At 42.7% G+C, this 12,318-nt stretch overlaps 1 protein-coding gene across 2 annotated transcripts in view; it reads right to left on the reverse strand.

The window, feature by feature from the left end:
• The window catches only part of DNAJC1 (DnaJ heat shock protein family (Hsp40) member C1), a 126,929-nt gene that overhangs the window by 4,451 nt on the left and 110,160 nt on the right, over window positions 1-12,318 (reverse strand). For both annotated transcript variants that reach the window (XM_033165892.1, XM_033165891.1), the window contains one exon: window positions 4,150-4,269. In XM_033165892.1, the coding sequence (XP_033021783.1) occupies window positions 4,150-4,269 (120 nt within the window). The remainder of the gene's footprint in view (window positions 1-4,149; window positions 4,270-12,318) is intronic.

Raw genomic sequence — 12,318 nt, forward strand, 5'->3', positions numbered from 1 at the left:
CAAATAAAAATGTGATCCCATTATACTGATTGGTTTGAGAGGATTTTTGTTTTTGGTCCGGGCTTTGTTTTGAAAGGAGAGGTGAAGTGGCTTAGATGTTAGACAGTTGCTTCAAATGTTTAGATTCCGGAGACTATTTCTCACAATCGAGCTGACATGGTAAGTTGTGAGTTGAGGAGATCTAAGCTGACTTGGGGGGTTCTAATAAAGTGGTTACCTGACTTGTTTCACACCAAGGCACTGTAAAACTACTAAAACTAATCATCTTGTTATGATTGGGCAGGATACTTTTTTAAAAAAAATGCATACAAATTGAGAGAAGGTTCAGCAAAACAAGAAAAAGAGAAAGAAAACACCTCACATGACTGAACAAGGAGAACAGGCTCGAGTGCCACTGATGAAAAATTGTTTCGGAGTAAAATACTACTTCAGAAGCTAGAGAAGATAATTACTTACTTCTTAAAATCCGAATACACCTCATTTTAAAAATCTAACCAGCCTGAAAAAGTAGTAGTGTAAATAAATTTGCTCCCCATGCTGAACCTGTGCAATGAATCAGGAAAGGTTTGGGAAAGAAGGAAGGGGTACACAAAGCATAATTCATTTACGGATTTCATTACAAAAGCAGTATCGGGGGGTGGGGGGGGGGAAGCACTGTAGCCAGCATATTCCCTAATATTCTATTTTTCTATATGTACTACTAATAACCACCATTTTATTAGTTTATAAGCCATAAACAAACAAGCAACAAATCTGGCTCTCAATTTCCTGGCAGCTAACACAAATAGAGAAAAACACAAGCCAACATAATTTTCCTCATCCCAACAGTAAAACACCCAAACTCACTTCATGTTAACGACCTTTTTTCCTGCAGCCAAACTCAAGACTGACATTGTTCATAAAAACCTTTATATAGATAACACCATATAGTGAACAACATCCTCGTTAACCAGGGCTTTTTTCTAGAAGGAACTCACTGGAACTCAGTTCCGGCACCTCTCAGGTGGGCGCCACTGCCATTATAAGAGAATAAGGGAGGTATTCATGGAGAATTCAGGCACCTCTTTTTCCTAGAAAAACAGCACTGTCTATAACCATTTTGCAGTACAGTGTGTGCAGTAAGATTTTTTCCAATGGTGAACTGTTTAGCCACAAGACTCATCTACACCCCCCCCCCAAAAAAACCACCCATAGTCCAGAAAAGTTTTATTATGTGATCCACTGTCTGTAAATACAACCTAAGATGGTGGACCGTGAGAAAAGGCTGTAGCTCAGTGACGCAGCATCTGCTTTGCGTGCAGAAGGTTCAATCCCCAGCATCTGCAGGTAGGGCTGGGAGAGACCCCTGCCTGAAACCCTGGAGAGGTGCTTCTGGTTAGTGTATTTAATACGAAGCTAGACGGATCAAGGGTCTGGCTCAGTGTGTGTGTGTGTGTGTGTGTGTACATATATATACACACGTTTTTAAAAAAATGTTAAAACCATTAGAACATAGGCTTTTGTTGTCATGGCCAAATGGACAAAGGATAGCCATGACAGCTGAATGAGCTTCTTTACTTCCTCAGAGATCCTTACTTGGAGCTGTTGCCTGGCAACTGCCAACTTCCAGCCGTAGAAAACTGCTTCTAACATGGGCTGAGCAACTTTCAGTGGCTGACCTCCATTTCAGTTCCCCAGAATTTTTTGGTGGTAGCTGCTGCCTGTTATGACATCAGAAAAGGCTACCAGAGAGACCCTGGTTCCATGCAGGCACCATGCATTTTCTGTTCCTGTACTAGATCTGGGCACAATTTTCAGACTCTTTGCTAAGCCACGTTGAGAGGGCTCTCGGGGCTATAAAGTGGGATAACAGTAGCCCAATATATATTCAGGTGCACAATATCACCAATTACCAGCCACTGCAGAGGGATCCTTACTACCATTGTGTGCTGCTTGGGAGCTTCCTAAAGTCATCTGGCTGGCCATTGTTTGGGGGGATGTCTAAATTCAGTGGACTTTGGTTGTGTTCCAGTAAGGCAATTCTTAGATTATTATAGCTGATTTAACATAAGCCAGGTGAAAAAAAGGAGGGTTGTTTTTTTTTAATTGTGGGGAAGGGCTAAAGCCCAGTGACAGAGCAAATGCTCTGCATAAGAAAAAGTTCAAGGCATCTCCATGGAGGCCTGAGACACCCTGCCTGAAATTCTGGACAGCTGCTGCCTATCAGTGTCATAGATTTCATAGAGTTGGAAGGGACTGTGGCGTTTGCCCATTACTGGGGAATATATGACTGTGCAGGAGTGAGAAAAGGGTTAATTGGCTGACCAATGAAAAGCCGGAGGAGGAGCTTAGGGGCTTTGAAACCCAGCATAGAAGGGGGGAGTTAGGCAGTTGGTGGAGAGTTGGTTGGGGCAGTTGGTTGGTGGTTGTGAGGAATTGTGGAGAAGTAGAGTAGTGAGAGTAGGGTTCAGACAGGGCTGAGATAGGGATGAACATGTACCAGTGTAACTAATACCTTAATCTTGTTCAAAACAAAATAAAATAAAAAAAATCCTTCCAGTAGCACCTTAGAGACCAACTAAGTTTGTTCTTGGTATGAGCTTTTGTGTGCATGCACACTTCTTCAGATTCTTAATCTTGTTGACATTTAAAATAAACACTTATTTCTGTGTTCAACTGAAACCCTGACTGTGACAGTGATTTACCGGGGGGGGGGGGGGAATCCTGGTTGATGGCAGCGTAGAGCTGTGGTGGCACAGGGATCAATAAACTGTAAAAGGTCCGGGGACCCTGTGTGACCGCCACAGGGACCCTTAGGGTCATTTAGTCCAACCCCCTGCAATGGAATCCTCCTCACAGCCAACAACAGGTCAGCTCAAACCACCCACGTTTTGGTTAACAGACACACTGACCCATTGTGCCACAAGGCTTCAATAATACTGAACAAAAACAACAATATAAAAATAATAATTAATAGTAATAACAACACTGAACTAGATGGACCAATGGACTCGCTATAAGGCAGCTTCCTATGTTCCTTCAAAATACCCTCGTCTTAATCATCCCTAGAAAGAAAAGTGAACTCTGACTACACAGTCACAAGTCTGCCACAAGGCTAGCAACTACAGTGGTTTGGACACATTTGATAGCTGCTCCTTGAAAATCTGGGTTGTATCTTGGGTTGTCTGCAACCTTCATGTTAGGCAGGCAGTTCACCCTGCCTATTGTATACCCAACTATGCATGTTCTTAATGTTCAAACCACCGACTCTCAGAATCAGTACTAATTTTTTCATCCTCAACCTCTGAGGAGACACACTTCCTTAAAGAACTTGTTGCCTAGTGAAACACTGTCCCTAGTAGGACAGTGATCAAAGCTACACAAAGTGGTTACGGAGGTCAGCTTCTTCTCCCAGCAATGGCATAATGTTCTTACTGCCCAGATGTGACAACAGCCAAGTACCATTGATGAGGTTCAACTAATTTTCATGCTCTTTCCCTGGTGCCTCTGAACTGAAGATAATTCAATTTCTTCTCTCCCAGAACAGGACTCAAGAACTACAACACCTTAAGTCCATCTTAAAAAGAAACAACAGTGGATGTTTCGCCTCACAAAGTGCCAAATTTGTCATTTTACACATCACCGTATTCTGTGTTAGGATGTAGGTCCATCATTTTGTGTGTGTGTGTGTGTGTGTGTGTGTGTGAGAGAGAGAGAGAGAGAGAGAGAGAGAGAAATCCCAAGCTTAATTAATGGATACCACCTGTCTAAACACTATTAGCTGATCTGCATTTAGGGTTTTTTGAAAAAAGGGGGGGTGGCCCAACCAGAAATATTATCTTTACTTAAGTCTCACAAATGTCCTCTTCCAGCAAAGAGGGTTTACTAGAAAGCCTAAAACTGGCATTGTTTTTCTGTTATCGGGTTACAGTAGCTTGAGTCTCTAAGCGCCAGAATCCCCATATAGCTGATCAGTTACAGCTGTTAATTGTGGAGCAGGGGGACCAGCTGACATCTGCTTCTTGCTTAGTTAGTTAATGGTTCACTTCCAGGTCCTAAAAGGATTGCAGCCTCTCTCAAAAGACAATGTTGGACCCCATCTATGTCTGGCTTCTACACTGCCTGTCTTGTTCTGGTTTGTCCATACAATGCAAATTCGAGTGAACTCACATCTGCCACTGATCGACCCAATTCGTGAGCAATCTTTTCCCATCGACCAGGCGTCCCCCCTGGGAACTTAACCATACTTCTTGTCAGTTGGCTAAGGTCCTCTTCCGTCCATTCCGGTGCCTGTAAAACATTTGAAGAACATTCATTACACTAGGAGGGTTTGTCTGTGGCAGGAGGGGGTAGAGACACTGAGCACAAGACTAAAGCAAAGTAATCATGCAAAGGGTGTTCATTGCAAACACAATTATTTTATAGCTTGCTTAATACTTCCTACTCTTGCTTGTTGAATAGAGGAACACATATACCTGACAGGTCTAGTTTATTTATAATGATTTGGAAAAAACATGCGTACACACACACACACTCTCTCTCTCTCTACAAATGCAACATGTTTAATAGTGACAGATGCTTTAAGGTATTAACATGACAAAATTGTGCATAAAATCCATATCCCCAGGGAAGTAAATTTAGGAAAGACCCTGGATTTGTGGCTGTGTGTATCACACAATCCAATACACCACCACACTGTTGCATTTTTTAATGGTGCAACAAATCTGTCTAGATTTTTCTCCAACAAGGGAAGGATTTGTGGAGGTGGTCATAGTACCACTCTACCAATTGTAGAGTTGGAAGGGACCCCAGGGGTCATCTAGTCCAACCCATCGCAATGCATGAATCTCAACTAAAGCATCCATGGCAGATGGCCATCCAACGTCTGCTTAAACCTCTGGTGGTTAATCTGTTGGAAGCACCTGGAATGAATAGCTCCTAAGCATAGCACATTTAGGGGCAGGGTAGCTGTTTCCAGAGAGACCAATACACATGCTCCCTCAACTGCAAACCCAAACTCCATTTTCTTCTTTATTTTAATGACAAATCAAGCCCCCAAACCTTGAAGCAGGAGCGCAGGGGCTCTATATAGAGAAGCCTTAACATTCATTCACATGCAAGCAGCTGTTTCCACCTTCCCCTTTTTTTCTCATCAGAAAAGCCATCTGCACCAGGCTTCCTCTGCACTGGCACGGGCAGCAAGCAACAGCTTCCCATTTCTATTTATTTCTAAAAAGAGCCCTTTATGACAAATACCTCCCCCTAATCACCATTTCCGATAATGAACAGGCAGGCACCAAGCAGTTTGCATTACAGAGCCATCAGCACAGAACAACATTCAGAGGTGAATGACCCCAGAGACCATCTCCACAGCTACGGCAAAGCTTCTCCCTGACACTAATCCTGCCTGTCATTCTCCCACTGTGCTCTAACCACGCTGACGTCCGCCTGCTCCACCACAAGCTTAAACGGGGCCCTTCCCTGACTTTTCACTGTCTCCCCCAATCAATGGCTCAAGCGTGCTCTTTTCACCATGTCCAAATGGCAGCTTCACTCCTAATCAGAGTGCCTTGCCCCTGTTTAACAGGCTTCCCAAAGGCTCTGCCATTTGCATTCATTTGCAAAGCAAACTACTTTTATTCACTTTGTCCTGCTATCAAGAATGCTCCCTGAAGCAGATAAATTGGCATAAATATACAGCCTGCCGCTTAAGAAGCAGTAAATAATAGCCAATAGTGGGAAGGATTTTATCAATCATCCCCTGTTTTGTGTCCATGCATGCCTTTGTTCACCAAATGCTGAAAATCATATCTGTACGACTTTTTGTACAACCATAATAATTCAGGACCGGCTGTGTGGGTGGATGGAGACACAGACACACAGATGTATATATCAATAAGGATGTACTTTTTTCTGGGGAGGAAGAAAGAAAGAAATATGTACACACACACACACACACACACACACACACACACGGTGCAGTGGGAAATTGCCAGTGCTTTGGATCAGGGAAAGGGGGGGGGGCAGCCAATTTCCAGTGCAAGTAACAGAGCTTTCTGTTGCACCATGCTCCCCCCTCCCCCCGGAAAGAGGCACTTACAGATACTTAATGTAAAATTCACTACCCAAGTATCATGTGCTATTGGCCAGGATCCAAAAAGTCCTTCCAGATGTGTGCAATGGCTTATTACGTACTTGGTGGGATTTCAAACATCCCACTGCTCCTGTAGCAATTTGCACTATATCGGGTTTGTGAAGCTGCTATAAGATTTGGCTGGGGGCAAGGGGGGGAAGGGGTTGATGCTGTCAGAAAGGGAGACTCTGAAATTCTGCAGGGTCCCTTGAGCTAGGAATGTGGCTCTTGGATCTTGACCTATACTATTACCTGGGGAGTTGGCAGAAAGTATGTCAAGTGTGCTTGTTGCTATTCAGCATTTCTTCAAGCGGAGATTAGTGTTCCGAGAAGTCAGTGTAAAAACAAAAGAACGGGGAAAAACTGGGTTTCCCCCCTTTTTCTTTCTATCAAAAGCTTTCAATACCACATAGCCAAACGTAAGTCTAATAGTGTGAAAGTCTTGCAAAGCTTCTGAACAATCTGAAATGGTGGGGAGATAGTAGGAAATGGAACAATTCCACAAATTCTCTTTCACATAGACGACATTTAAGAGACAACTGCTTTGCGGCCTAGTTTCCTAACACTAATAATTAACTGTCCATTATTACTTAAAACCAACTATTGTTGTTTTTTGTTAGATTTACCTTTGCAAGTAAAAAAGTTACCGGTAAGTGACAAGCGGATCCACACAGTTAAAAATAAAGCTAGGTGGCACTATCAAAGGCCAGCATTTGAAGAACAACACATGAAGTCAGGGATAGGAATCCCATGGTTCTGCAGACATTGTTGGACTTTCAACTCCCCAGCCAAGGTCAACAACTCAGAGGGACATAGCTGCCTGTCTCCACCTAAAGTGCTTCTCCACATACTTTGGAATTACACCAATTTCTCCTCTCAGCTGCTGCTTATCACAGCGTGTAGGATGCCACTTCAGAGGGTCTCTGATTTACAGGGTTTGTACCCAACTAAGTTATATGCAGAGCAGACCCACTGAAATCAATGGATCTGCATCAGCCGGATTCCTTAGTTCCTGTTCGTCTACTTGGAACAGGACTTATTATGGGATACAACCCCTGGAGTGGCTTTTGCGGTATGTGAGAGGACCCTGGGAGGAGAGCCCCGCCACAAAAGCCCTGAGCATAAAAGCAGTCCCATGCTCTGAGCTCATAATATTTTAGAGAAAAGCCGTTCTCAAACAAAGTTCAGTCAGTGGCCTTGGGCAGTTCACTCTCTTCCCCCCTCCCCAGCTTCTCTCACAAGATTGTGGAGGAGGAGATAAAATGAGAGACAGAGAGATTGCAATTTTCCCTTGAACCCTTTAGATGCAGAGGCGGAGATGCACACATACCCAAAACATTAAACTTCCCAACTTCCTTCCTTACAAACACGAATTCCTTCGCTATCTGGAAGATATGCCAGGCCTAACTTACCGGTATATATTATTTCTGAGCCCCAGAGGCTACAATCAACATACCAATAGTTAAGCAAAGCCCTCAATTTAAACTATGAGTTTCCATATTCTGAGAAGAAGGGGGAAAGTTTCTTCCAAATCTTCAACATTTTCCCCAAAAGTTAAAATAATTTCATTTAAGCCAACACTGCTAAATGGACTAGTCTGGCCATTTGTGTGGGTTGTGAATGGGTTAGGCTAAAAGATCACATTTGAATTAGGGGGCAGTAGACCTTTTAAAAGTCTAGGGACAAAAGAAACACATTTATTTATTAGAATGTCGCTGAAAGTATTAAGTAGAACCTTGACAGCTAGAATTTAGCTACGAATGAACTGGCATAATAAATATCTACAGCGCTTACAACAGGAATATAGGGAAGGGCTGTAGAGAATCTGCTTTGCAAGTCTGGGGTTCAATCTTGGGCTTTTCCAGGTAGGGAACCCTCTCTCTTTAATCATGGAGAATCACTGCAAATCAAGGAACAATGATGTTGACTCGTTATAAAGCAGCAGCTTCTATGCTCATAGAAGTAAAAGTGAAACACCTTTAAAAGATCTGAAGAATTCGTTCTCTAGTGAGCCACTGAACTTTGTATATTTGAATTCATGTTCAAGTAAATTTGTCCGTATGTTGCTTTGATCATTTCTTACCAAAATAAATTCAGAAAGAAAGAAAGAAAGAAAGATTGTCTTTTAATTGCTAAAAGAAAAGACCTCCATAACCCTGGAAGCATACACATCCACCATCAATATACATAAACACACACACACACACACACACACACACACACAGAGGCTTTTATTTCGTTCTTCTTAAGGGTTGGTGAATTTACAGCTCTTCCACAACAGTAAACGGTGTCTTTAAGATAACCCCCTGTGACTCCACTGCTATAAGCAGCTAGGAGGGTGGCAACACTGTGAATTTATTCTCCCTGTACTGCTCTGGAGCCAGAGTCAGATGAATGTGTAAGCATAAGCCTTTGCCACTTAAAACCATGTTTGTCCAATATTACTGAAACACTGGGCCAAAACTCATCTCTACAGTAGAGTGATGGAAGATGCCACATGGTGAGGGGACAGCTGTTGTGTCTACACAAGCATTCAGATTTTACATCAGAAAGACAGTGCTTTGGGATTAGCTCTCCACACTGAACACAACACACTCAAAAGAGGGGGAGGCAAACAAGAGACACAAGGAACCATTTTTAACACAAAAATTAAAAACAGATTACTTTCACAGCTATAAATATTCATATTGGCTGGTCAAATGTATTTTAAAGAAATTCACTGAACGAGATTTTTTCATACCGAATATAAGCTTTTAGCAGTTAACTGTTTTTTGTGTGTGTTGTGCTCCTTGGCTCTTATGGTTGCTTTAAATACCTTTTAAATACCATACACAAACATTTCAGATATTCCAAGAAAACAGCAAATATGTTTTAAAATTTCACACACTGCCCTCTTATAACCTGTCATTTACTAACAGGTTTACAACTGTGGGCAGCTGTAGTACAGCTGCATTTTAATAGAGAGGAAAGTGCTCTTGTTCCTGTGGTAACAATTTACAATTAAATAATAATAATTACAACACTATTTATCTATACAGAAATTTACATTCCACCTTTCTACTATATACCTGCCGGTTTATTTTTGCTCCCTCCAGTACCGCCTTCCCCAATCTGGTGATTTTTTTGGACTCCCGTGTTGCTTGGAGCTGATGAGAGTTGTAGTTCAAAGCAGCTACAGCCATGTAAGAGAATATTCCTGACGATTCTAACTGTTCAAGCAGAGGACATTGCAAGTGCCAAGAGGTGCCGGCTTGGTGACCCCCTGCTCTACACCTTGTGGTAAGCTCTCCCCCCCCCCAAAAAAATTCAAGTTTTTTGTTCCTTAATCCTGGTGCCCACATAGCTTTCAGCTGTCTACAATGCCGATTTTGCCTTCTTCATCCCCATGTGGGGCAAACTACCTCCTGTCTGTGGGCTTGGTGTGAGCTTTGCCTCCAGCCAGATATTGTGCTTCTGCTGATAGGAAACATTCCTTGCGTGGCCCCTGCTTTCAATTGTTTAAAAAAGTCTCTAGCCCCACTAGAAAGAAAGTTATGAAGCAAAATGTGTGGGCAACAATCCCAGTCATTTCTGTGAAATGAGTCAGCTTGACAGCTGAAATCACTGACAGGTTCACAAAGGAGTGAAGTCAGAGTTGTAACTGATAAGTGATTGATTGGAGACCAGTCAACAGGAATTTCTGGAGCTCTAAAGAACTATTTCCCACTACCCTTTAAGGCAGTCCCCCCCCCAAAAAAATCTCCCCCCCCCAGTCCTTAGAATCTCTGTAGTTTGCCCTTCCTTTTTCCCTAGTAACCAGGACACATCTTCGTTCCGGAAGTCCATTCTTAAACTGAGGTGTGCTTTCCCTACTGAGGCCTCCCGCCGCCAGTGCCCTTCCACCGTTCATCTTCTGTTCGTCTTCCGAGGCAAAGTTCACTAACTAGAACACCTACCGGTACTTCATTCACCAAATAGTTCATAGACCGAGGTACCACTGTAGTTGGCTTGTCTGAGATCAGACAGTCCCTAGAAGTTATTCTATGCAAGTACTACTATACAATGATTGTGGTTGGATGGGGGGGGGAATCTCCCCTTCCCCCAAAAGGCAAATGTGAAAACTTTGCAGAGTGTCTTAGGGACATCTGCTGGTGTGCAGGAACTAAAGAACAAACACTCAGAAGAATTCACTGTATAGTTAATTTACAGTTCAATGGAATACATGGAAGTCTCTGTGTTTAAAGGGATATGTTTTGGTTTAGGCTTAGCACTGGGGTGGGGTGGGGTGGGGAGACAAGGTTCTTATGACTTTAACAACTGTATGGGAGGCAGAAATTCATCAGGTTAAGACTTTTTTTTTTTAGTATGGAAATACAATTATGGGGAAAGCTTCACAATGGGGAAAGCTTCACAATGACTGTACAAGCTTCATTGGGATTCCAGAAATGAACTATTTTAATAAAATAAAATGTTTATTATGAAAACCCCACCACCAGGATTATCCCAGACTAAGAAACATAAGAGGTCCAAAGCTGATACAAAATGCAAAAAATAAAAAGTTTGATTGATTTTTAAAATAAAATCTCCAATCAAAATAAGCTGCTAAACTTCACTTTGCTACTGTTTAAAAACCATCCACCCTGCTGACAGATGGTGCAGTGCATGGTTTTATTTACACTGCAGGCAGATGTATAAAATCCAGGAGGCCAAATGAGTAGGAGACCAAAGGAGGAAGGAGGCACAGGGCTATAATTGAGATTTCATAAGGAATCGTTTAGATGTTTTTAATACACTGGAAATATGCATTAGAGAGTGTACTATTGTATATACACTTCTAACACGAGACAATAGTATCAAAGGGTGCAGAATGATACCGGGATTAGCAGTGTTGCCAAAACAGGAAAGACACCTGGAATCTGTCTTGGTGTTTAACCTTGGAAAAAGACAGGCATCCATAGTGCCTGGGCCTTCTTCCCATTTAAGCAGCGATAATAAAGCCCACTTCACAATGGCATTATGAGGAGGTTTGCTTGACTTGACAGGATGACCACCAGCAACAATTCAAGGGAGGCCTTGCGGGCAGGGGGGTGGGACCAGGCCAGGCATAGCTTATGTCTGCTGCTAAGCATGCCCTCAGGGGCAATTAGCCAGAAGCTGTGTGTTCAGATGAAAACAGCAGCCTCCGTACAAGTTGCTTTGGGGCAGACTTCCTCCTACACTTTGAAAAAAGAAAAGGGAAAAGCCAGCAGCTCTGCCTTGGACCCAATTCTCCAGAGCCAAACGATGATTCCCCTGAATGCAGGCGAATCCAAATCACCAGGTTGGGGAAGTTCCTGTGCTGCAAAGCAAAAGCAAGCAGCCAGCAACATCAGCAGATGTCTCCAAAGATATTTCCAAAGCCACTGATATATGTTTAAACTTCTGCAGGAGATTTTAAAGAAAATGGTATTGTAGCCCCCCCAAAATGTTCAAGTTCAGTGCTTTGGTTTTTATTTTGTTTTAAATTTTTTAAATTTGAGACAGAATATGGGTGGATGTGGGTGCACAGGCACAGGCATATTTTGAGAAGACACGAGTCAAATTTCAGGTGCACAGGTGTGTGTGTGTGTGTGTGTGTGTGTGAAGTTCATCTAAACATTGATGGGTTGTGTGAGAACTGATGTCGCCAACTCTACTGCATCCCAGAAATTGCCTTGTGGGCAACCTGAGTTTTCCCATGTTCCTGCTTCATACCTGGGTAGAGATAGGTGACACATTTATTGAAAATATTAACGTACGTACAGATTTAGTGCTGTCTGTAACAGCACTGGAGAGTGTGTGAGAGGCAGGGAGACAGACAATCACAAAAAGAACACAGCAACAGACAGATGCTATACTAATAACATACATTCACAGACACACGGAGAACTACAATTAACGCAAGCTCAGTCAAATGCTAAGGCCAGAATGAGAGATGGACATAATGCTCTAGGCAGGCATGGACAACAATAAGAGTAATGCAAGGATTGGAACGAGGGAAGATTGCACAAGCAAAACACAACCACCAACTTCTCCAAACTCTTTCAAATGCTGCTGTTCTTAAGAGTGTTAACAAGCAAAGGGCAGCGAAAAAACGGAATGATTTCCCAATATGTAACTCTTCAGCATCCCTCCCCCAAAGCATGGTGATTGGAGAGTTCTGGTGAAGTCATTCCCTGATTTGAAGTCAGAGCCGTCACTCATGAAAC

This window comes from Lacerta agilis, chromosome 12 (genome assembly GCF_009819535.1).
Source record: "Lacerta agilis isolate rLacAgi1 chromosome 12, rLacAgi1.pri, whole genome shotgun sequence".
NCBI lineage: Eukaryota > Metazoa > Chordata > Lepidosauria > Squamata > Lacertidae > Lacerta > Lacerta agilis.